This window comes from Ovis canadensis, chromosome 1 (genome assembly GCF_042477335.2).
Source record: "Ovis canadensis isolate MfBH-ARS-UI-01 breed Bighorn chromosome 1, ARS-UI_OviCan_v2, whole genome shotgun sequence".
In the NCBI taxonomy this organism is placed as follows: domain Eukaryota; kingdom Metazoa; phylum Chordata; class Mammalia; order Artiodactyla; family Bovidae; genus Ovis; species Ovis canadensis.
In genome coordinates, this window is record NC_091245.1 from 191,376,705 (window position 1) to 191,403,175 (window position 26,471).

Here is a 26,471-nt window from a genome sequence, read left to right on the forward strand (position 1 = left end):
GCGGTTTTCCCTACTTTCTTCAATTTAAGTCTGAATTTGGTAATAAGGAGTTGATGATCTGAGCCACAGTCAGCTCCTGGTCTTGTTTTTGTTAACTGTATAGAGCTTCTCCATCTTTGGCTGCAAAGAATATAACCAATCTGATTTCGGTGTTGACCATCTGGTGATGTCCATGTGTAGAGTCTTCTCTTGTGTTGTTGGAAGAGGGTGTTTGCTATGACAAGTGCATTTTCTTGGCAAAACTCTATTAGTCTTTGCCCTGCTTCATTCTGCATTCCAAGGCCAAATTTGCCTGTTACTCCAGGTGTTTCTTGACTTCCTACTTTTGCATTCCAGTCCCCTATAATGAAAAGGACATCTTTTTTGGATGTTAGTTCTAGAAGGTCTTGTAGGTCTTCATAGAATAGTTCAATTTCAGTTTCTTCAGCATTACTGGTTGAGGCATAGACTTGGATTACTGTGATATTGAATGGTTTGCCTTGGAAATGAACAGAGATCATTCTGTCATTTTTGAGACTGCATCCAAGTACTGCATTTCAGACTCTTTTGTTGACCATGATGGGTACTCCAATTCTTCTGAGGGATTCCTGCCCGCAGTAGTAGATATAATGGTCATCTGAGTTAAATTCACCCATTCAAGTCCATTTTAGTTCGCTGATTCCTAGAATGTCGACGTTCACTCTTGCCATCTCTTGTTTGACCACTTCCAATTTGCTTTGATTCATGGACCTGACATTCCAGGTTCCTATGCAATATTGCTCTTTACAGCATTGGACCTTGCTTCTACCACCAGTCACATCCACAGCTGGGTATTGTTTTTGCTTTGGCTCCATCCCTTCATTCTTTCTGGAGTTATTTCTCCACTGATCTTCAGTAGCATTTTGGGCACCCACTGACCTGGGGAGTTCCTCTTTCAGTATCCTATCATTTTGCCTTTTCGTACTGTTCATGGGGTTCTCAAGGCAAGAATACTGAAGTGATTTGCCATTCCCTTCTCCAGTGGACCACATTCTGTCAGACCTCTCCACCATGACCCGCCTGTCTTGGGTTACCCCATGGGCATGGCTTAGTTTCATTGAGTTAGACAAGGCTGTGGTCCTAGTGTGATTAGATTGACTAGTTTTCTGTGAGTATGGTTTCAGTGTGTCTGCCCTCTAGTGGAGCTAAAATCCAAGACCATTGGATAACACTGCCAACTAAACTTCACCATTAGGGGGTTTTAAAAGCTCCACATATGAATCATACTCTTAATTCCAGAAGCTCTGCTCTTTCTAAATATGAAGCATAAGTAAAAAGCATAGTACATAAAGCTGGTGAGAAGCAGGGGGCGCTGCTGGATTCCCTTTGGGCTAGCATAGCACCATTGACAATTTATCCATGGCATAAGGGAGCAGAGTGGATTCTTTCAGGCCTGTGGTCAATGGGGTGGTCCCAAACCACACATGGGCCAAAACTGGCCTTTGATGTAGAAGCAAAAAGGAATACAGGGCCATTCACATTTACAAGGGCTGTGGCCTTTAGGTTTTTCTCTATCTCCTAGTGTTAGAAAGAATAAAACATCTTCAGTGGTCTCCCCAAATTAAAGCCAAAGGGGAGGGGACAGGGTTGAGAGCTTTAGCGGTTTCCCACTCTGTTAACAGCTCTCCTGCTTTCCTTTCCCCTCCCCAAGTACCATAACCTAATAAAACTTTTCCTGCTTAGTTGAGACATCAGGTCTAATGTTCTCACTGATGGGAATCGAAAAAAAAAAAAATAAAGATTTCATGTGACCTGGGTTGTATATAGCTCCCCAGGTGGCGCTAGTGGTAAAGAATCCACCTGCCAGTGCAGGAGACTCAAGAGACATGGGTTTGATCCCTGAGTCAGGAAGATTCCCCTGGAGAAGGAAATGGCAACACACTCCAGTTTTCTTGCCTGTAAAATCCCATGGACAGAGGAGCCTGGTGGTCTACAGTCCATGGGGTTGCAAAAGAGTCAGATATGACTGAGCACAGATTATACTCCTACCAACTCCATTCCTTTAAAATGGATCATAGAAAACAAGGACTAGTCCAGGCTGCAGAGACCAGAGAATTCAAACCCTTTATTCTGCAGAAACAGAGATATGGGATTTAAAGTCACACATTTATTGGCAAAGGTTGGGACCAGAACCTCGGACCTCTGATTTCTCATTTCCCCAGTTTCAAATAGAAAATCAGAAAAGGGATGTTTTAAACATTGCTGTGTCCCCAACCAAATTCATATATTGAAACCCTAATCGCCCCCACTCTCACCCCATGTGGCTGTATTGGGAGTCAGGGCCTTTGAAGACGTGACAAAGCTCAATGAGGTCATAAGGGAGCGGCCCTAATCCAAGAGGGCTTCCCAGGCGGTGCGGTGGTGAGGAACCCACCTGCCAGTGCAGGAGACGCAAGAGCTGAGGGTTCTACCCCTGGGTCAGGAAGATCCCCTGGAGTAGGAAATGGCAACCCACTCCAGCAAATTCCATGGGCAGAGGAGCCTGGAGGGCTGCAGTCCGTGGGGCTGCAAACAATTGGACAGGACTGAGTGACTAACACCTACACACACCTAATCCAATAAGGCTGGTGCCCTTAAAGGAAGATCAAGAGACACCAGAGTTGTCTTCACCATGAGAGGACACAGCAGAAAGGTGGCTAGTCAGAAACAGCCTTCACCAGAAACCAAATCCTGCTGGACCCTGAGCTTGAACTTCCCGCTGCCAAAACTGTGAGAAAATTAATTTCTGTTATTTAAGGCATGCAGTCTGTGGTATTCTGTTATGGCAGCCTGGGGTGAGTAACACATGAGGATAAAGTAATTTTTATCTGTGGGCCTTAACTCAAGTTTGGGCATGAAAGGTGCGTAATGTAGGGGAAATCACAGGACCAGAACTGGCCAAGATAGGGGCCATTCAGAGACTGACTAGGGACCACTTTCCACATGGAATACCCCAGCCCACAGGTACTGGAAGGCAATTAAAAAGAATGAGTCAATTAGTTGAAGAATTTGGGGAAAGCATCCAAACTATGCATATCCTGTTCTGTGAAACAGCCTGTCTGTCCTTTCATGATGCAAGCAAACAGGAAAAACATTGGCCTGGGTACACCTCACCACCTTCTGAAACCTTCTCTGGCACATAGTGTCCCTTGAAATCAAGGTTGGGAGGGCTGTTTCCTGAGAGAGGAGAAAATGAGTCTGACCCTCTGGTTTATAACCCTTTAGGAAGGGTAGAGGGACTCTTGTTATACTTCTGAGGGTCTGATGAATGCCCACATCCTTTAAGATGTCAGGCCATTAAGCAGCAGCCCGTGGCCTGAACTGGAAATGTTCTCACTGGTGGAGTGTCTTTAGCATGTCGGAGATATACCAGCCACAAAGGAATACTTTTACTTACAGCCAAATGTTTTCCTGGAACTTTTGAAGTTAATAAAAATTTTTTTAAGTACAAAGGAAAAAGAACAACAACAAAATAATCAGTGTTAACAAGCTGGTATGTTTATCTCCTATATATATTTTTTTAGTTTTACAAAGCTTTTTATGACGGGCCTGTATTACTTTAGAGTGATGATAATAAACATTGTTCATTCTCTAAATAGTTCAGTATCACATGCCAGGAAGTTTTCTAGATGCTGGAGATACAGCAGTAAACAGATAAAAACCCCTCTTCCTCTAGAGCTTCCAGTCAGGGGTATTTGGAGGAGACAGTAAAATAGGAGACAGTGATAGCCCTGGAAGGAAAAGTTGGGGTGGAGTGAGAGGACGGAGAGCCCTGGGGATGAAACATCAGAGACGGTTCTCCAAGGAGGGGATGTCTGAGCAGAGATCTGAGGTAAGTGAGGGGCCAAGTCAGGGGCAGGGCTGCGGAAAGAGCTCTTCTTTACACAGGGAACAGCAGGCGAAGGCCCTGAGGTTTTGCTCACGGAGAAGCAGAAGGCCAGTGAGGCCGCAGTGGAGCAAGCAGTGACCACAGGGGAGCAGCGGAAGGAAAGGGGTCTGGAGATCCAGGCAGGAGCACACTGGGCCTTGTGAGGCCGTGATGAGGAGTCCACCCAGGCTCACTCTCAGCGTGAGGGGAGCAAAGGGAAGGCTGAAGCTGGGGAGTGAGGTGACGTGCAGTCTGACATTGTCTCCTGGATGCCTCCCGTGTTCCGGGGACCACATTTCCCCCATCAGACGACAAGGCCCTGAGTTCAGGGATATGGGGATGTTGTCTCTCGTGGGTTCCTCTCCCAAGAGAGGGCTGAAGCAGGAGCTGCGGGCCATAGGAAAGTGACGGCTTATCTCTCCCCAGGGTTTTCACCTCCTGGCACTCACCTTCTACTGTCAACTCCACTGTCACCTGGCGGGCACCACTACCGTTAGTGGCTTCACAGGTATACCTTCCCTTGTCCTCTTCACGCACAGCATGAATCGAAAGGCTGAAAGTCCCCCGGGTACCACAGTCCAGCAGGAAGCGGCCCCCACCGGTGATGGGTTGTCCGTTTCTGTGCCATGTCACTTGGGGCTCTGGGTAGCCCCGAACCTTCAAGGAAAAGAAGAAAGGGTGAGAGCTTGTATATAAGGAGTACTTCTTATGCATCAAGTATTGTTCTGGGTACTTTACATGTATTAACTCATATAATCCTCATAAGCAGCCCGTGAAACAAATATTACTTTCATCTCCATTTTAGGGATGAGGAAATTGAGATGAAGAGTTTTGGTAGATTTCTTGAGGCCTTGAAGATAGAAAGTGGCCAAGTCAGGCATCCTGGCTTCAGAGCCCACCACACAGATGTCTCTCAAGCCTGGTTGCATGATTAGAATCACTGCAGGAGATTCAAAGCAAATACTAGTGCCCAGGTCCAACCTTAGACCAATTAAATCAGAACCCCAGGGGTGGGGACTGAACATGGGGATTCTAGACCAACGCTTCCCACTCTAAACAAGCAACAGATACTTCTTAAAAATGCAGATTCTACTTCTATAGGTCTGGGGTGGGCCTGAGATTCTGCCATTCAGATAAGCTCTCAGGTGCTGCTGAGGCTGCTGGTCCCTAGAACTCACCTTGGGTAGCAAGGTTCTAGATCTGAGCTGCCCAGTTCGGCGGCCACTAGCCACACACAGTGACCAGGTGCTTGAAACGTGGCTGATCCCGAGTCACACCGTAAGTTTAAGCGTAAATTACACAAGCGGCTTTGAAGAGTTAGTAAGAAAAAAGAATGTAAAATGCCTCGATAATTTAGAAATACTGATTACATATTGAAAAGATAGTAACTTTGACATATTGGGTTAAATAAAATATACTGTTAGAAGTAATTTCACTTGTTTCTTTTTAGTGTTTTAATGTAGCTACTAGGAAAGGTACACCTACATATGTGCCTTGCTTGATGTGTCTATCAGGCAGTGCTACCCGAGACCACTCTCTCTACAAAGCTAACATCTTCTGAGTGCTAAGTGTTAAGCACTTTTCTAAATACTTAACTTATCTGAGCCTCATAGCAACTTGTTCAGAGAGATGTTTCCCCAATGAGGAGGAAATGCAGGGAGAGATCAGTTCCAAGAAAAGAAATCACTTTGAGTTTCAGAGAAAGTTCCCCAAGGGCCCTGAAACCCAAGAAATTCAATCAGCCCTTCGGAATGGATTCCTCTTCAGAGGAGCAGGGCTCAGACTGGCCCATCAGTGCAAGCCCTGGGACCCTGAATTGGGGGATTTTAGCATTGGAAATGCACAGAAGACATCATAGAACCCTCCTGAGAAAGAAACTGTTGGTGTTGCAAATAGGTGGCAGCAGTAGCTTTTACACACGTATCCACTTCCAAGACAAGAGAGAATGGGTACAGATGCAGCAAAACCCAGATTCACTGGATAACCCCAAATTGCATTTACAAAGAAAGCCTTCAGTGACTGGCAACTATAATCCTCATCACATGCCTCAGTGAGGTCAGAGAGGATGATTTATCAGCACATGGGAGCAAGGGGAGGGTAGGTGGCTGTGCACTCACACCTGGACCATTGCAGCCTTGCCAAGCACACATATCCTATCTCAGGGTGATGGGGTTGAAGGGGAACACATGCATATTATAACGCCTATTGTGATATGAAACAAAAAGAGATCACCTCTGGGTTGCTCCTTTTCCTTTTACTTAACTATCATTTTCTGATATTTTTGCAAATAACACCCTTGATCTTTGTAAAACAGAAAAAATTTAAATGAAAACATGTGTTCCTTTCATATTAGTGTGTCTGTATAATGAATATATGACTTCCCCAGTGGCTCAGTGGTAAGGAAGCTGCCTGCATTGAGGAGTCACAGAAGATGCAGGTTTGATTTCTGGGTCAGGAAGATACCCTGGAGCAGGGCATGGCACTCACTCCAGTATTCTTGCCTGGGAAATCCCGTGGACAGATGAGCCTAGTGGACTACAGCCCATGGGGTCGCAAAGAGTCAGACACAACAGAAGTGACTTAACACACATGCACATAACAAATGTAGAGCACAACCATTTATTAATCTGTGGAACCTCTCAAGGTACCTAAAGCTAGAATTGAAGTTAAAAGTGGTACACAAATAAGCATTCTGCATGTCTGCAGGTGGCAGATGCCACATATCCATGTAAAAACCATATCATCTTGTGGTGCACTCTTGGCACAAAACTTCATGCCAAGGAATATCAGACAATCACTCTAGTAGCACATTCTTTTTCTCTGTGAAGCTTGTCTTCAGGAAACAGCTAAGGAAAGAAACTTTCCTACAGAAGGAAGCCTGGGAGCCTGGGAGTCTGGTCTTACAGTGAATTTGTGAGTCATCATCCTTCCCTCCACCTTGTTAGGCAGGGCCAGCCTCACCTCCAGAAAATGATCGGGTAACCTTCTGTCAGTGCCAGAGAAAGGGATGCAGGGCCCTGGGACTCGGGGGAGGTGGTGAATCATTAACTTCACCAAATGCATCCTTGGCATTCCATGAGCGAGTGCTCTGGCCCCCTGCAGTGGTGCCAGCTCTGAGGCCATCAGGGCCAGAGGCATCAATGATTAACCGGGGACACTGCAAGCGCTCCAGACCTTGAGGACACTGATCCCTATTTCCCTTTCTGTTTTCCTCTCATTTTCTACATACGTAGACATTCCCCTCCACCCCACACCACCAAATCCACCTCTGCAGTGCCTTTATATATCAAAGTAAGTATCCAAGGATTTTTTTTTTTAATGGTGAAACTAGTGCCACTTAGAAAACTGCAGTTAGCAATGGACTTTTGTACACCCTGCATCTGAAGCAAAAGCAGGAATTTCTATGACCTTTTTCTGTTCCAAGGTCTGAATGATCTACAGCTCCAATTCTTATCCTTCCAATATGGAAAAACTTGTTCAGTCACTACCTAACCTTACCTAAAAATTACTCAGCTTCAAGTAAACTCACTTTTATTGTCTTCCCACTATCTTGGGCTCCTAGGTGGGGAAAGAAGAGAAACCCAGACTCACATTCTTGGGTGTGTGACAGCAGCCCTGCCCTCCCTGGATGTCTTATCTGCCTTCATCACGGGCCTTCTGCCAAGAAGCCACAGCTGGGACTTTTACAGCCCAGTCAAAACTGCAATAAAAGCCCAGTGATACTTCAGTTTTCAGAGTCTTCCACATAGAGAATCTTATTTGATTCTTGCAGTGCTATAATGGCAGTGTCTTGGGAAGCAGAAGCAGAACCTGAGATAAGGATTCAGGAAGCCAAGCCCTTAACTGACACTCAGAGCAACTGGGAGCAGGTGTAGCAGCCTGGTGAAGGTGATTCGGGTGGGGTACCAAGAGTGTCTGTGACAGCACGCAAGGCCAGTCATATTATTAAGCCCTGAGAGCTAAGGAAAGAGGCCTGGAGAAGTAAATGATTTGCATCGTTAAGACCAAGTGGCAGACCTGGGGCCACAATTTTGGTCTACCAGTTGAGTAGCTGTCTCTCTGTGCCTCACTGTAAATTTATGTTTTTGGTAAGATAAATACTATAGAACCTAAAGCATTGATAAATGTCTCTCCCTTATAGACCCTAAACCTCCCCTATGTTAAAGCAGTATCTGTTCCCCACTTGGGGAAAATGTCAATGGTCATGGGCATGCTAAAAGCAAGTCTGGGGCTGCTTCCTTGGAGTAACAAAGGACAGTGCCATAGGCTAAATGTGGCTCATGTTGAAATCGGAACCCTTAATGTGATTATATTGGGAGGCAGGCCCTTTGGAGTGATTAGGTCAGGAGGGTGGGACCCTCATGAATGGGATTAGTGTCCTTACAAAAGCTATTCCAGGGAGCTCTCTCACTCCTTTTTACCATGTGGGGACACAGCAAGAAGCTGGCCATCTATGAACCAAGAGCTGGATCTCCCCAGACACTGAATCTGCAGGGGCCTTGATTTTGGACTTTCCAGTCTCCAAAACTGTGAGAAATAAATTTCTGTTGTTTAAACCACCCCATCTATTGTACTTCCGTCCTGGCAGAAATACCCTAACGGCCTAAGACAGATAGGATGGGTGCCATGCATGTGCCCAAGACATCCCTAGGAGAGCCAGTGTGGGTCAGAGGAGATATGACATAACAGCCAGGCCTGTGTCCTAGGTCTGGCTTGGCTCCCTGACCTCTTCAGGTTGTAATTCCTCCCTTTCATTGATGAGAAAACAGTTCTTGATGCCTCAGGTCCCTTCTATCCCTGAAGTAGTCTGGATTAAATAAATAATGACCCACTTAGCTTCTGGGGGAAGATTCTTCCCTTTCCAGTCTCCCCTGGGCCCAGCCCACAGCTTTAATACTCTCTAATCCTCCATAAGGGAAAACTGAGCTACCACAAGGAGAGATGCCTGTGACTATGAGTAGGCAGCTCTGACTTCTCACCATAATGAGTTTTTGGAAATGGCCCCAAAGAGGGTCATTCTAAGGAGAATCATATTTTTTGCCACAGTAACCACATTTAATTGGAGGCTGTATTCTTAAACAAAAGCTTGGGATCAAATAAATCAAGGGCATATCTGACAACTTGTCATAAAAATAAAGATAGAGTCACCATAACCCCTATAATAATTTAAACTAGTAAAACTGTGCTTCAGTTCCATAAAATGTCCCCAAGAGCCTTTATGGCCTCAAAAGACCTTTAAAAGGAGTGGGGGCTCATTCTGTGTGTGTTGGCTGGTGAGGAGAAAGCTGGGCTGCAGGCGGGCAGCTGCTTGCTCCATGTCATATCTGCCTGCCACGCTGGGAAGTTTTTCAGAATCTGGTGCCGTTTAGAGATCTGCTTAATGACTGAAAGTGAAACATTCTTAAGGGGGTGCGTGCTCAGTCACTTCAGTTGCGTCTGACTCTTTGTGACCCTATGGACTGTAGCCCGCCAGGCTCCTTTGTCCATGGGATTACCCAGGAAAGAACGCTGGAGTGGGTTGCCATGCCCTCCTCCAGGGGATCTTTCTGACCCAGGGATTGAACCTATCTTTTGATTTTTCTCTGATGTGTGTGAAGGGCTTGCAGTCAATTCCGGGTTGCCTGGAACAGGCTACCAGGGTATAAGCCCAGAGCAAAGGCAGCTTCTCTGGCCTCCATACCCCTACAAGACTCAGAGCAACACATCTGCCTTCTCAGCTTGGTAAGAGGTAGAAACGGGGTGATGTTCCTGTTTTTGATGATCTCCTGCATGACTTTTGTACCTGAGTGGACCTGTCCGTGTTTGCACACTGCCAAGCCACACAGCTGCAGTGCCGAGCTGGGCAAGACATCAAGCCACACAGCTGCAGTGCTGAGCTGGGCAAGACAGGAAACTGAAGCTCTGCTCATGATGAGAATGGAGGGAGACCAAAAAGAAAGAGAGAGAAACCAGGATTACACTAAAGCCCGGGTGAAAGGGGACTGCTCAGCGGGACACTGGGGAGTTGGAAAGATACACAAAGATGTGAGCAGTGAGCTGAGAAATCCTTGGGGCTGGGAATAATAGATGAAGGGGCTGTCCATAAGTATTTCTTTGAATCCTACTGAGTAACCAAAATCAATGCTGGGAAAGGCTGAGCCTGAAGGATGGGAAATTAAGGAAACCTGCTGGACTGATGTCCCTCTCCTCAAGGCAGACAAAGCTGATTCGGCAACACAACTGTCTCCATGCTTCCTATGATTGCCAGCCTGCCTATAGCCCATCACTCTGAACTTCTTGCCCTATTTCAAGGCAGCTTCTTCTACATAAATAAATTCTCCTAGGATAAATGACTAGGACAGAGCTGGTGATTTAAAAACTGAAAATAATAGCAAAGAAACCAATGATCCTGAGGAATTCACTGAAGATGAATCTTCTGTCCCATCTCCAAGTATAAGCTCATCCAGATAATAAATGGACATGGACGCACAGAAAGAATTAAAATATTCACACCTCCAGCAAATTAGACCACAGAAAATGCCTATGAAACTTACATCATGGATATATTATGAGAGTGAAGAGTGAAGGGTGAACCACAGGTATGACCTGACAGTTTAGGGGCCTGGGTCTGTGTCAGCATCCAGCACCTGGCCCATTGAAGAGGCAGGAACTTAATTAAGGCTTTGAATAATCCCATCACCAACAGTCAAAAGCCTTGACTGAACCCACAGAATTTTCAGGAAGAGATCATACCAGCTAAAAGCAGCAATTAGTGAGAGGCTTAAACTGCTGGGCCCTCTCCGCCCTTAAGTCCAAAGTTGTGAAACAGCAGGGACTGAAGCAGTTCCGTGGAAAACAAAAGCAAAATGCAGAGAAGCACTCTTTACACAGGCTCGGAGAAGGCCACCTAGGTCTTCAGGAAAGATGCTGGAAGTCTCTCTCTGTGACCAGCCACTCTCACTTCCTGTGGCAAGTTTTCTTTTTCTTTGGCCCAGGACACAGACACCTCCATACCCCCACATCTGCCAGACTGAGATCACACTGTTATTCCCACAGAAAACGCGAGACAGCTTACAGCTCGGCAGCCTTGGGCTATATACCTCAGGCCCTCTTGACTGTTTCAAACAAGAAGTCTGACTTCTTTTATCTAGCTCAAGCTTATCAATGTGTGCAACTTTTTGATTTCCTTTCAATGACACAAGCATTTAAAACTCTGGTGCAGTCTAACAAAGAAACAGAATTCTAAATATAATCAGAACCTGTGACACTGATGTTTTCCTAGTACTTCCAAATTCAGGGTTTTCCTATGAAAACAAGTGTCCTTCCACTTGAGATCCCGTCCCTGTGGGATGGCTGTGGGACTTCAGCCTTACTGGGAACCTCTCTGCACAAAGCCCTGAGTTCTGGCTTTACCTCCCCTAACAAAGGCTTCCACGGAACCAGCGTCTCCAGCTGGTGAGGCTGGCCCAGCAGCTAAGCTCACCCTCCAGTTTCTAATACTGAACTGAGACATACTCTCAGATGTATTAAAATTTTAATAAGAGCTGCTTGGTATCACAGAAGTTTAACAAATTAGTGCTGTGGCTTGGCTTTGTTGGATGTGCTCAGGATCTCCTGCCCCCCTTTAGCAGAGCAAGCCCCTCCTTTGAAGATCTGCTCCCTTCCCTTCTGCCCACCTCAGGTGAGTCGGTGGAGAGGAATCAGCAGCTGCCTTCTGGCCAAAGCACTCAAGCTTCCACAATGAGCCCGATCCAAGTCAGCCAATCAGGACTCTTCCCTGCAATTTCAGTTAGAATAAACTGTCTCTTCACAGGGATCCTAAGCTGGGAAGATGTAAGCCTGAAGCTACCTGTGGGCAGCCATCCTCCCCCATTCCCACTTCTGTTTCCTTCCCTCCACCTAAGAGAAGCAAGCCATGTGCACGGTAAGACATCACATACACGGTGGAGAAGGAAGGAGATGGACGCATGGCAGGCAGAGCTGCGGTGAACTTAGGATCCACGCAGTCATATGAGACAATACCTGTCTTTCATTTAACCCATGCACTTGGTTTCTGTCCCTTGCAAACAAGAGTCCTAATTCAGGAAGGTATATGGCATCTGGAATCAGACAGAGCCATGTGTGGGTGCTGGCTGTAGCAACCACCAGTTGCCTGACCTTGGGCAAGTTACTTAACTTACTTGGCCCTCAGTTTATACAACTGTGAGATGGAACTATCTCAGTATCTATTTCCATGAATAAGCTTATGATCAAATGAGAAAACACATGTACAATAGTACGTTAAGAAATTCAAAAGGTTAGGTCCTCTGTCTCTTCTCTCTGAGGTTAGTGATTCCTTATAATAAGGTACCTTAGCATCCATTCAGCTCAAAGCTTTGACAGCTGAAACTGCTTTAGCCCTAAGAAATGCCAGTACTTGTGAACTTCTGGGCTTGCTGAGCCTCCTCTTACACAACTCGAATTCTTATACACAACTTCAAGGTGTCACACCCTTAATTAGATAAAAAACTAACACTTTAACTGAGAACACCTTTTGCCTTAGTGGAACTGGCTTATTATTTTTATTTGAAGGGTAAACCCCTTTTGAAAAGTGATTGCTGATTTTATGTAATAGAAAAAAACACATTTTAAAAGAAATATCCCGTCTGTAGTTTTGCCTGTACCATCATCTCACTCCTATAATATCATGTGAAACTTCAAGACAGAGACCATCCCCTTGATTTCTGCCTCACTGACTAATGCAGCCTTGGAATTTCAAGGACACGGGCAAGTTTCGGGAAGGAAATAAATCTGGGGTAATAAATCTGGAGTTTCTGGCCTGTTATAGTTGGATCTGGAGACAGAGAGACATACTTTGCTGGCAGAAGAGATGGAGCAGAGTGCTCCTCCCCAAACACACAGGCCACTTGGCAGCGGCTTCTGACTCCTCAAACAGTAGAGCCCAGACGCCACGAGACTCAAAAGTCCACAAGACTCAATCCGGCCACAGATTGTCCCGGGAAGGTCCCGTCCTCTGAGGACTCTCTGAGAATATGAGGCAATTCTATTTAAAAGTATAGGTGGGCAAAAGTGACCAGAGGGTCCCAGCCACCGAAAGCATCTCGGCTTGGCTCCCTCACCTGAACTGTCTCTCCTGGCGGCTGCTGACCACCTGCCCCACATGCACACACATCACCACACAAAGCCTGCATTCTGCTTGGCTCTCCCAGGTGGCAGGCTGCGAGGGAGCGGGGAGAGCAGGTGGAGCTTGGATGGCAGGCCCTCTCGGGCTGCCTGCAGCAACATGGTCGGGAGAGCGCCTCTGTGCTGCTGTCAAAAATAGCTGCACCAGGGGCAGCAGCAGCAGTGTGAGTTTGCTACTTAATAGCAGAACGTCCTCCCCAGACCTCACTGCCCAAAGGCACCCTCATCTGCATAGAGAATCATGCCAGGTAAGAAATCCAAAGTTGTTTCCTATGCAGTGCGTCTGGCTGCCCACCAGGCTGAAAAACATCACCCAACATGCTTTCCTAAAATGTTTTCATCTTCACCTCTTTTAGCCATTCCTTCTGTTTCCTTCCCCAGTGTTTCTAAGTAACAAGCTTGCACAACTATTTTATTCTTTCAAATTTTAGACATTATGTCTTAACTTCTCTATATGAAACATGAGCTTTTAGCGCTCAACCTTCCCATAAGCTCTTCCCCTACCCCCAGTAACTAATGACAATTTTTATTATGCCAGTGTGTTAGTGTTTGCTTTATTTTAGTTTCACTCACTGCCAAGCTACTAGTATCTTACAATTATTAATAGATTTTTTTTTCCCTGGAGTTAATACCTGCCTTATGTTTGGTTTGATTGGTTTTTTTTAAGAATGCAACTTCTCAAGAGAACTATAAAATTCATCTCAGTCAGTTCACTTCAGTTGCTCAGTCGTGTCCAATTCTTTGTGACCCCATGGACTGCAGTACACTAGGCTCACCAACTCCCGGACTCTATGCAAACTCATGTCCATTGAGTTGCAGATGCCATCCAACCACCTCATCCTCTGTTGTCCCCTTCTCTTCCTGCCCTCAATCTTTACCAGCATCAGGGTCTTTTCAAATGAGTCAGCTCTTCACATCAGGTGGCCAAAATATTGGACTTTCAGCTTCAACATCAGTCCTTCCAATGAACACTCAGGACTGATCTCCTTTAGGATGGACTGGTTGGATCACCTTGCAGTCCGAGGGACTCTCAAGAGTCTTCTCCAACATCACAGTTCAAAAGCATCAATTCTTTGGCCCTCAGCTTTTTTTATAGTCCAACTCTCACAACCATACATGACTACTGGAAAAACCATAGCCTTGACTAGACGGACCTTTGTTGGCAGAGCAATGTCTCTGCTTTTTAATATGCTGTCTAGGTTGGTCATAACTTTCCTTCCAAGGAGTAAGTGTCATCTCAGCAATGGTCAAATGTATTGATGGCTTTTATTTTTTCCTCCATTGGAGATATCTCTCCTGGAACATTCTGTTGCTGTGCTCCAAATCCAAATCAATGCTATCTAGGCCTGGTGCATAGTGCTCTGGGGACTTTCCTTCACCATCCTCTTGGGTGCCACCGCTTTGGTTGAACACCTCCTCCTCCAGCGGTTTCTTATGAACAAATGCAAGGAAGATTAAATCTTTAAGTTTCCAAAAGTCATTTCTAAAAGTTTCAATACTCTATACTCAACTGGCAGTTTCTCTAGGAAAAGAATTATAGTGGAAAATCTTCCTTCAGAATTTTGAAGGTATTGCTTCATGGCATTTGAAGTCGCTGATTCTGGCGTCCAGTGTGGCTACAAGAGGTATAATGCCATGCCAATCCTTCCTCTATGACCCAGTGTATGTGTGTGGGTTTTCTCCTTCAAAGCTTCTGTTTATCCCTGACAGCCTAGAACTCCATGATGAGGTGCTTTGTTGTAAGTCTCTATTCACTCATTGTATTAGATCCTTGGTAATAGGTCTTTTCATTGTAGATAATGCGTATCTTTCCATTTTGAGGAATTTTTGTGGTTTGATTGATTATATTCTTTGCAGCCAAAGATGGAGAAGCTCTATACAGTCAGCAGAAACAAGACAGGGAGCTGACTGTGGCTCAGATCATCAACTCCTTATTGCCAAATTCAGACTTAAATTGAAGAAAGTGGGGAAAACCACTAGACCATTCAGGTATGACCTAAATCAAATCCCTTAGGATTATACAGTGGAAGTGAGAAATAGATTTAAGGGCCTAGATCTGATAGACAGAGTGCCTGATGAACTGTGGATGGAGGTTCATGATATTGTACAGGAGACAGGGATCAAGACCATCCCCAAGGAAAAGAAATGCAAAAAAGCAAAATGGCTGTCTGGGGAAGCCTTACAAATAACTGTGAAAAGAAGAGAAGCAAAAAGCAAAGGAGAAAAGGAAAGATATTCTTAAATTCAGAGTTCCAAAGAATAGCAAGGAGAGATAAGAAAGCCTTCCTCAGAGATCAGTGCAAAGACACAGAGGAAAACAACAGAATGGGAAAGACTAGACATCTCCTCAAGAAAATTAGAGATACCAAGGGAACATTTCATGGAAAGATGGGCTCAATAAAGGACAGAAATGGCATGGACCTAACAGAAGAAGAAGATATTAAGAAGAGGTGGCAAGAATACACAGAAGAATACACAGAAAGAGATCTTCATGACCCAGATAATCACGATGGTGTGATCACTCACCTAGAGCCAGACATCCTGGAATGTGAAGTCAAGTGGGCCTTAGGAAGCATCACTATGAACAAAGCTAGTGGAGGTGATGGAATTCCAGTTGAGCTATTTCAAATCCTGAAAGATGATGCTATGAAAATGATGCACTCAATATGTCAGCAAATTTGGAAAACTCATCAGTGGCCACAGGACTGGAAAAGGTCAGTTTTCATTCCAATCCCAAAGAAAGGCAATGCCAAAGAATGCTCAAACTATCTCACAATTGTACTCATCTCACATGCTAGCAAAGTAATGCTCAAAATTCTCCAAGCCAGGCTTCAGCAATACATGAACTGTGAAATTCCAGATGTTCAAGCTGGATTTAGAAAAGGCAGAGGAACCAGAGATCAAATTGCCAACATCTGCTGGATCATTGAAAAAGCAAAAGAGTTCCAGAAAAACATCTATTTCTGCTTTATTGACTATGCCAAAGCCTTTGACTGTGTGGATCACAATAAACTGTGGAAAATCCTGAAAGAAATGGGAATACCAGAACACCTGACCTGCCCCTTAAAAAACCTGTATGCAGGTCAGGAAGCAACAGTTAGAACTGGACATGGAACAACAGACTGGTTCCAAACAGGATAAGGAGTACATCAAGGCTGTATATCGTCACCCTGCTTATTTAACTTATATGCAGAGTACATCATGAGAAATGCTGGGCTGGAGGAAACACAAGCTAGAATCAAGATCGCTGGGAGAAATACCAATAACCTCAGATATGCAGATGATACCACCCTTATGGCAGAAAGTGAAGAAGAACTAAAGAGCCTCTTGATGAAAGTGAAAGAGGAGAGTGAAAATGTTGTCTTAAAGCTCAACATTCAGAAAACGAAGATCACGGCATCTGGTCCCATCACTTCATGGGAAATAGATGGGGAAACAGTGGAAACAGTGTCAGACTTTATTTTTGGGGGCTCCAAAATCACTGCAGATGGTGACTGCAGCCATGAAATTAAAAGACACTTGCTTGCTCCTTGGAAGGAAAGTTATGACCAACCTAGACAGCATATTGAAAAGTGGAGACATTACTTTGCCAACAAAGGTCCGTCTAGTCAAGGCTATGGTTTTTCCAGTGGTCATGTATGGATGTGAAAGTTGGAGTATAAAGAAAGCTGAGTGCTGAAGAATTGATGCTTTTGAACTGTGGTGTTGGAGAAGACCCTTGAGAGTCCCTTGAACTGCAAGGAGAGCTAACCAGTCCATCCTAAAGGAAATCAGTCCTGGGTGTTCATTGGAAGGACTGATGTTGAAGCTGAAAGTCCAATATTTTGGCCACCTGATGCAAAGAGCTGGCTCATTTGAAAGGACGCTGATGTTGGGAAAGATTGAAGGCAGGAAGAAAAGGGAATGCCACAGGATGAGATGGTTAGATGGCATCACCGACTCAATAGACATGAGTTTGGGTAAACTCCGGGAGTTGGTGATGGATAGGGAGGCCTGGCGTGCTGCAGTTTATGGGGTCATAGAGTCAGACACGACTGAGAGACTGAACTGAACTGAAGAGACTTCAACTTTATCGTGCAACCAATCTATTGAAGTTATTATTTTGGCTATCATTAATTTCAAAGAATCTTCTTTTTTGGAGTTTTCAAGACTGCAGTGAGGGGACTTATCTGGTGGCCCAGTGGTTAAGAATCTGCCTGCAGTGCAGGGAACACGGGTTCAGTCCCGGGTCAGGGAACTCAGATCCTACGTACCTCAGGGTAACTAAGGCCGTGTGCCACAAATACTGCGCCCTCATGCCACACCTAGAGAGTGCGTGCACTGCAGTGAAAGACCCCTCATGATGCAACTAGGACCCGATGCAGCCAAATATATAAACACATGTTTTAAAAACCACATTGAATAATCTCTTCTTCCTGTTCAATGAAAGCAACGTCTTATCCCTGAGGGATGACAGAATTTCTTCAACATTTTCTGTAGTCTTCTGTTCCTCCTTGGTTTCTTTTTTGATGCTTTTTGTCTTTTTAATAACAGAGGCTTCCGTGGAAGAGCTAATGATCCTTCACTGACTTTTCACATATATGAGTGAAGAAATGAAAAGCTTCATGCAAGTGGGGCCTTGTCAACTTGTTGGATCTCCCAGTAGAGTGAATGGGTATAAATGCTCAACTATCATTATCTATGGATCTTGTCTCTTGAGATGATTAGGTTCCACAGAGAGGAACTTCTGATTTCCTGCTGAGAGGGTGGTGGTCTGGACACAGTAATTAAGTCTGTCTGCCAGCATTTGGGACTTTGACTGAGGAAAGGCCATGAGGGGACTCATTTCAATACACCGATTTCTACTTAGCCCCTCTCCCTTTTGAGGACAACACCTCACCCTGCCTGCAGCTGTACCTCATGCCCAGGAGTTGAGAGTTGGTAAGTTCAGTCTCTCTTCAGATAAACTTTGATCTTTCAGGGCAAGAGAGGAGCAGTGGCCTGGCACATGGAGTATGGGAGGGGATTTGACACCCTAACTGCTTGTTATTACATTTTTAACCAAACCTCCAATTTTCAGCTTCAGTCCACAAGCCGGACTTTCAAAGCTCGTGATGCCACCAACTTCTCAGCCTTTACAGAAACTGTTTTGGCACGAGCAGGCTTACTTTTTAAAATTAGACATGGGTATAGCACAACACAGAAGCTAAAGCCCAAGTCACCCAATCATCTATTCATTTTCCATCATCCACCAATTTGTTGACATGGCTCATCTGCTATTCATCTGTTGTTTCTCTCTCATTCTATTTGTCCTTGTAGGTTTATAAGTTTTCTTTTTCTTTTAATAAAAACTCACTTTAAGGCTGGATAGCATAAAAAAAAAAAAAGCAAGGATGTAGAGAAACTGGAATCCTTGTATACTGATGGTGAGAAAATAGACTGATACAGCTGCTATGGAAAACAGTATAGTGGTTCCCCCCAAAATTAAAAATAGAACTACCATATAACTGACAATTTCACTTCTGGATATAAACCCAAAAGAACTGAAAGAAGGGACATGAATAGACATTTGCACACCCATATTCACAGCAGTGCTATTTATATAATATCCAAGAGGCAGAAGCACCCTATGTCCATCAGCAGGTGCATGGATAAACAAGGAGTGGTATATACAAACAATGAAATATTATTCAGCCTTAAAAAGGAAGGAAATTATAATACATGCTACAACATGGATGAACCTAAAGGACATCAAGCCAGTCACAAAAGGACAAACAGTGCATGATTCCACTTAGATAAGGACCTGTTGCTGTTCAGTTGTTAAGTCATGTCTAACTCTTTGTGACCCCATGGACTGTAGTACGCCAGGCTTCCCTGTCCCTCATTATCTCCCAGAGTTTGCTCCAACTCATGTCCATTGAGTCAGTGATACCATCCAACCATCTCATCCTGTCAGCTCCTTCTCCTCCTGCCCTCAATCTTTTCCAGCACCAGAGTCTTTTCTAATGTGTTGGCTAATCGCATCAGATGGACAAATATTGGAGCTTCAGCTTCAGCATTAGTCCTTACAGTGAATATTCAGAGTTGATTTCCTTTAGGATTGACTGGTTTGATCTCCTTGCTCTCCAAGAAACTCTCAAGAATCTTCTCCAGCACTACAATTCGAAAGCATCAGTTCTTTGGCGTTCAACCTTCTTCATGGTCCAACCCTCACACAGAGGAAGATCTAGAATAATCAATTTCATAGAAACAGAAAATGGAATGCTTGTTGCCAGGGGTGGGAGGAGGAGGGAAATGGGGAGTTAGTGTTTAATGGGTACAAAGTTTCAGTTTTATAAGATGGAAAAAGTTGGGGAAATGGGTGGTGGAGTTTCATTACACAACAATATGAATATACTTACTACCACTGAACTGTATGTATACTTAAACATGGATAAAACAGTCAGTTTTATGCTATGTATATTTTACAGCAGTAAAAAAGAATCAATGAGCCAAATATATGTGGATCTATTTTGAACTCTGTTTTGTTTCAATAAGCCGTGTGTTTATCCCTCTGCCAAATACTACATTGCCTTTAGTACAATAGCTCTATGTTAGGTATTAAAACAAGAAATAAAAGTTTGAAAACACATAAATCAGACCAAAGTCACTCCTCTATTTCCAACAATTTCTCATTGCACTAAGAATAAAGCCCAATTACCATGGCTCCCAAGACCCTGGGTGGCCTGGCCCCTGCCTCTTTCTCTCTGAGCCATGCTTGCTCACTGTACCCCTGCCACACAGGCCTCTTCTCCATGCCAGGAAATAAGATGGAGACAACAGGCACTCCATCTTGGAGTGGCTCCCAGCCTGCAAGATGACAGGGCACACATAGGCAGGGCCGCGGAAGGGGTGCGGACTGAGGATTGAAGGGGTACAGGGAGGATGCGGGGAGCCCCATATGGTGCTGCCGCGGTGAGTTGAGCGGGATTCTGGGGACCACCTCCCAATACAGCATCAGCCCCCAGGGAGCTGGGGTGGGCGGCTGATAGAGCTGTGTGTGTAAGAACCAGCCACTCAAGCCTGACTGGACAGCAGATGGTTCCTGGTAACTCTGCTGACCTCGCGGCAGCCCCTCAGGGTCCCCACCCTGAGACGGGCTCAAGGAGGGGTGAGCAGAGACGGACCGCAGGCCAGGGCAGTGGGAGCACAGCCTGGCAGGAGCCTTGGGGCTCCTGGTCCTCCCCCCATTTCTCTCCGCAAACACCCTAGTGTCGCCCGGGGCGTGCTCCTCAGCCACTCCTGCCTGATTCATTACTCTCGGCGACTGAGTTGCACACAGTACAGCTCTTGCACAAGATATTGTTCAGGAATTTTAAGGCAGGGCCCCAGGGGACACAGGAAAGAGAGAAGCAGCAAATGCCAGGCCCTCCTAGAAGGGCCCGTTGTGAGCGAGCCTGTGCATGCCGTGCTTGTCTGGGTATCACTTGGTGGCATGCTGGGGGCAGGGAATGCCAGAGGGGTTTGAGTCCTAGTTCAAAACACACATTTAAAGCAGATTTAGATTTCCCAGTCCAAGCCATTGAAATTTCTTTTCTGAAGAAGCATCTGGAAAAATGGAGGGAAAATTTGCCCAGTTATTTAGTAAAAACAAAACTCAAACTTTCCTTCCCCCTTCCTGCCAAGGTCCCTTTCAACTATGTGATCCTCAGGGATCCATGGAGGCTGGGCCCCAGCTGAGCTGGCACCAAGCATGTTCGTCCCCAAAGGAGGCAAGCCCCACACACAGCATCACTGGCTAGATGCTAGGGTACCTCCCCAGCCCCCCAAAGATGTGTGCCTGACATCAGCAGACCAACCCCTGGCTGGTCGAGAGAGATTCAAAATCAGTCCATTTCCCAGACTGCTACAAGAGAAGCTTGAAGGCTTCCTGTGTTGGAAGGTTTGTAGCCCAAAGAGCCCTTCTCCCCACGTCCTAGAATATCCTCAGTGAAAGGAGGAGCGTAAACAGACAGTCTACAAAAAGCCTGGGCATCTGCTTTCCTTTCTAATCACAGAGAATTGTAGGAAACCCAATCGGTGCCACTGTTGTAGCACAGAGTCACGGAGCCTGTAGGCAGGGCTTGGCCACGGCCTCACTGTAGGTAACTGCTCAGACCACCCAGCTCAGAGCATTCCAGGTGCAGCTCACACAGTTGCTAAACAGGAGTGGATGTGCTGACAGGCACAGGGGTCACCCTAATAAGTAAGGTGTTTAAGGAATTAGACAAGTTGGCTACAGACACCTCCAGGCTTGAGGAATGGGGAAAAGGTAAGAATGGGTTTGCCAGTCCCTCGGGGAGTGTCAGGAAGTTGCAGGGAGAAGCAATTTACACAGAGGAATGGTGCCTGAGGGGTGCCTTCAGGAAAGCAGCCTGCAGAAAAAGATGGCCTGGCTCATACTTTGCATTGCAAAAAGGGTCAGCTTCAGGTTGGATACTAAAAGGGTCTGTAAACTTATTGTGCCCCTAAGAGCCCACTTTAGCCTGGAGAAGCTTAACTGTTTCCCACTCAGGGCTCCCACCCCTACCCCACACCTTGGCCTCAGCACACCTATTTCTAAACACACCTTCTCAGGGAGCTCCTGGCCTCTGGAAATTCTAATAACTCTTTCTGCCTCTCACCTATACCTTCCCATGGTGTTTCACCAACACTGGAGCCCACCTGAGCAGGACAGGGTATTCCTGCCCCACAACCCAAGGGAAGGCAAGCCAGTCTGCAACCCAGAAGGAAGGGGCATGCCTGGGGCCCAGAGCCCACTGCTCCCATTGGCAGGATGCAAGCATGAGAGTAGTGTTTATTCCCAAGCCACTTTCTGTCCAGAGCCTCTCAGCTGGGTCCAGGGATGGGTCCAGGGTTCCATTTCTAAGGCTGGTGTTTTTCCCTTCCTTTTGCTGGACAGGGAGAGGCGGAAAAACCCAGCACTGCCTTGGCCCTCAGCTTCTCTGGAGCTGATTTTACTGCCCCTGGCAAGGTCTGCCCCCAGAGTAGACATGCAAACCACGATTGCAGGCCACGGCAGAGGCAGAATCCTCAGTTCCAACCATCCAGTTGGAACACCAGACCCATGTGACCTTCCCAGGCCTTCTCTAAGGCAAAGACCCCTGACACCACTCAGGGCTCAGACCACTGATGCTCCCAACCTCACCCCACACCTTGGCCTCAGAGCACCTACTTCTAAACACACCTGTAGACTGCAGGCTGGGGACAGCGCCCCACCTCTAAAGAGGTGGCATTTATTCTAAAAGTTGAAAAAAAAGGGAATTCCCTGGTGGTCCAGTGGTTAGGACTCCACATATTCACTGCCGAGGGGGCAGGTTCAATCCCTGGTGGAGGAACTAAGATCCTTCAAGCAACGAGGTGTGAAGTGAGCCCAAAAAAGAAAAATTAAAAAAAGACGAAGAAAATGTCCTCCAGCCAGTGTTAAATGCCAGTATAACCGATTCTCAGTTATCTCCCCGCGGCAAAGTTCCATTTCTGTCTGTCTATAGGATGTGTCCGGCATCAGATTTATCCTAATTATTTCCTTTTTAAAAACGTTCACTGACTGTTTCCCCAGAGTGACTACGACTCTGCACTCCCAATGCATGGAGCCCAGGTTCCATCCCTGGTCAGGGAACTAGACCCCTGCAGCTAAAGATCCCACATGCCACAAGTAAGAATCAGGGCAGCCAAATAAATAAGTAAAAATATTTTTTAAATGCTCACATACACCATTAGGTAAACAAGAACCGTAGAATTGTGCAGCTAGTGGGACCAAACAAGGAGCAATTCCGAGACACCCTCCCCCCACCTCCTCCAAGACCACTCACTCCCCCTCTAGAGTCTCCCCAATTATCCAGGCCCTTCTCATCTCTCTTACCTCCCAGCTTTCAACCCTTACACTATTCTGCAAAGTGACCACATTTTTAAAACCAGCAGACATTTATCTGTTTAAAATCAGGCCTGTTCCAGAAAATCTGGGGCAAACTAATCACCATGACATCACCTTTCATATTTCTTTCTGCCCTACAGCAAGCACAGTGACCATACTTTCCATATAAAATCAGGACACATTATCTGACAGGAGATTCATGGGCAGCCTCCAGGTGCAAGGAGGAGCTGGTGTTATAAAGTCTCAACTTCAAAATCCTGGAACTCCAAGGATATTTGGATGACTTAACTGGAAAAAATGAGAATATTCTGAATCAGAATGGCTCAGAACAATCTGAGAGGAGAGCACCTATGCCATTAACACAGGTTACGCTTGTGTTTATTCCAGGCACATTCGGCAGAACTCCCTGACAGACTGTCAGCTATCTGAGAGGTGAGCCTAGACACCACGCCTGTTATGAAGTTCTCTCCATGTCCAGCAGGGCTACTAAACCCACTACAGAGTGGAGGGTAGATTGATGCCTCTCGTCTGCCATCTTTACGTCCTGCACGGCTGCAATTTCAGAAACACCTTTCTTTCTGTTCCAGACTAGGTCGTGCTGTTCTGCTCTCAGGGCACCCCACCTTCAGTGGGCCTCATCACAGTTCATATTTCTTCTGTGTGCAGCTGCTCTCACCTGTCTCATAGCTGCTTCTGGAAAGAACTACAGAGATCTGGCTCATCAGCGACTCCAACTTCTTGGCACACAGGAGGTGATCAACCAGTATGTTTAAATCAATGACCTGGTCTCTCTGGTAAGTCCCAGGACTTCATATTCCTCCTTTACACCAACATTTTAATCAATTACTTGCAAGAAGACTGCAAAGCTGCTCGTGAGAATGAAAGGTGCCAACAATCCTGGGGGCATAACGTGTAGGCTAACAGAATCCACCTCCTAAGAGAACAAAAGTCCAAATAAACAGAAAGTTAGCAGAGACCAAGCACTGCGAAGGTTCTAAATCCTCAACTAGACAAAATCAAGAGTGGCCGGGGCAGCTCCTGTGTAAAAGGAGCTGGGCAAGAGTCCCTTAAACTTTATTTAACAGTAAGCTGTATTAACAGAGCATGGTGTGTGAGCAAGGAGAGGGCAGGGCCATGCTGCCTCACTGCTACTGACAGCGTGCTCTCAGATACAGGCACTGCAGGGTGGCTGGACCCCGAGAAAGGGGCTCATGATCTAGCGGCGTGATGACCGTGCCTACTGCCCGCAGGCAACTTGCTGGCGCTCAACAGATGTTTACCGAAGGAACATAAAGGCCAGTTGATGGAAACAGGTATACTTAGTCTGGAATGAAACACACCACAAGGAGGACATAACTGTCTTCATATATATGAAGAGCTCACGTATAAAAGAATCTATGTGCTGCATAGCTCTAGAACAGGGGTGTAAAAGTCCAAAATCTAGGCAGATTTAGGCTGATCCAAGGAAGGGTAGCAATGCCTGAACAATGAAAGGGGTCAAGTGTAACATGATAGTCCCCATCCTCAGAGGCCTTCACAAGGAGGCTGGGAGGATCATCTGGCTGGGATGCTGTCAAGGGAAACCTCATACCCTCTAAGATGCCTTCCACCCCAAACCTTAGTTGTCTAAGAACTTAACAGAGCTGAATGCATAAAGTTGAGAGAACTTGGAAAGAAAGATTCTGTTTATGTATAAATTACCTTTGTGCTATGAGCTTGGAATGATCTGTTCCTTGAAGGATTTAATGAACTCACCCACAAAACTATCTGGATTCAGCATGTTTTCAGGAGATACCTCCTCACCCTTCTAATTTCTTCCACTAAATAGTTCATGCTTTCCATTTCTCTTTTAGTCAATTTTGGTAGTTTCTATCTTCTTCAAAAATATATATTTCTTTCAAGATTTCCAAATGGGGACCTCCCCGGAGGTCCTGTGGATAGGAATCCACCTGCCAATGCAGGGGACATGGGTTCGATCCCTGGTTTTGGTGGATTTCACACGCTATGAAGCTACCAGGCCCATGTACCACAACTACCGAGCCTGAGCTCTTGAGCTTGACAGCCATAATGACCGAGCCCACCACAATGACGTATGCCCCCCGCACCGCTCACTGCAACTAGAGAAAGCCTGCACAGCAATGAAGACCCAGCACAACTAAATATAAATAAATTAACTAATTTTTTAAAAAGAATTGGCTCTTTGAAAAAACAAAAGATTTCTAAAAATATTGTCAGAGTTGAACACAAATATCTCATTTTTGTCAACTCTAGATCTGTGGTCAGAATCTCATTTCTAAATTTTATTTATATTTTCTGGTCTTCTTTGATTGATCTGGCTGGATTTTCTATTTCCTATTTCCAAGATTAGCCCTTAAATATATTCATTAATATAATTTTTCTACTTTATAATGAACTCATTTCTTTTATATAAATAAATCATTTTCTTTGGTTTGTTCTATTATTTTATTTTGTGAGTTGAATGCTTGGTTCATTAATATTTAGTATTTTTGTTCAATAATAAAAAATTAAAGACTATGAGTATATTTCTGATATTGGCTTTAGCTGGTTATAAACTACTCAAAAAGCAAGACTGTTTTCATATCTAGTAGCTATTACTAGTTAGAAAACGTTCACACGCTTATACTTCATCTAGAACTTAAGATGTGCAGACTTGCAAATTTTCTAAGCAACATATGACGTCTTGAATAAATAAAGAAAAATACTTTGTCATTAGATTAAAAATAATCAGTGGAATTATATCATTAAATATGGAATGTTAAAATGCTGTCATAATTAAAACCATTTTGGTTCTGATACAAACATATACATATTGGTTAATAAAACAGTCCAGAAAATCCAAAAGTAATCTCCATACATGTGACTTCAGTATATGATAAAAGTGCCTTAAAATGCATGAGAAAAGAATGAATTATTAAGTAAATAAGTATAATTTTTTAAAAATCACATTTAAGATCCCTAGTTCATACTACACAGAGAAACATTCATTTCAATTAAAATTTTAAAGGTAACAAAGGCCAGAAGAAATGCATATTATAAGCTTAGAGATTCCAAGTATGATACCAACAGCAGAAACCATAAAGACATTTAGGTACTTATATTTAAAATTTTTGTGCAAAAGTACAATTACAACCAAAATTAAAAGGTAAATGAAAAATATTTGAGTTATATGTAGAAAACAAAGGTGGAAGCTCTTAATATATATATAAACATTTTATATTACTAAATAAAATGAGTACATCAAGAAAAAAGTAAAGGGTATGGAGCTCATGAGACAGCCAAAGCTCATGAGACAGCCAAATATAAAAAAAAATTTAAAATATGAAATTAAATGTGATACTATTCATTCTTAAAGTTTGCTAATTTAATAGGTAAAGTGATAACCAGTGCTTATGAGAGGATGGAAAAATTGAAAGTTAAAAATTAAATTCCTAAACATTGCTGATGTGAGAGTAACACTTTGAACTTCATTTTTCTTACCTATGAAGTTATCATAGTAATGATGATCTTAACAATCTGGAAATAGCTATCAAAGACTTTAAAAGATTCAGTAAG

At 44.7% G+C, this 26,471-nt stretch overlaps 1 protein-coding gene across 5 annotated transcripts in view; it reads right to left on the minus strand.

Moving 5' to 3' along the window:
* MYLK (myosin light chain kinase) overlaps positions 1-26,471 on the minus strand; it is a 280,492-nt gene that overhangs the window by 141,465 nt on the left and 112,556 nt on the right. For all 5 annotated transcript variants that reach the window (XM_069555329.1, XM_069555313.1, XM_069555320.1 and 2 more), the window contains one exon: positions 4,315-4,522. In XM_069555329.1, coding sequence (XP_069411430.1) covers positions 4,315-4,522 — 208 coding nt within the window. The remainder of the gene's footprint in view (positions 1-4,314; positions 4,523-26,471) is intronic.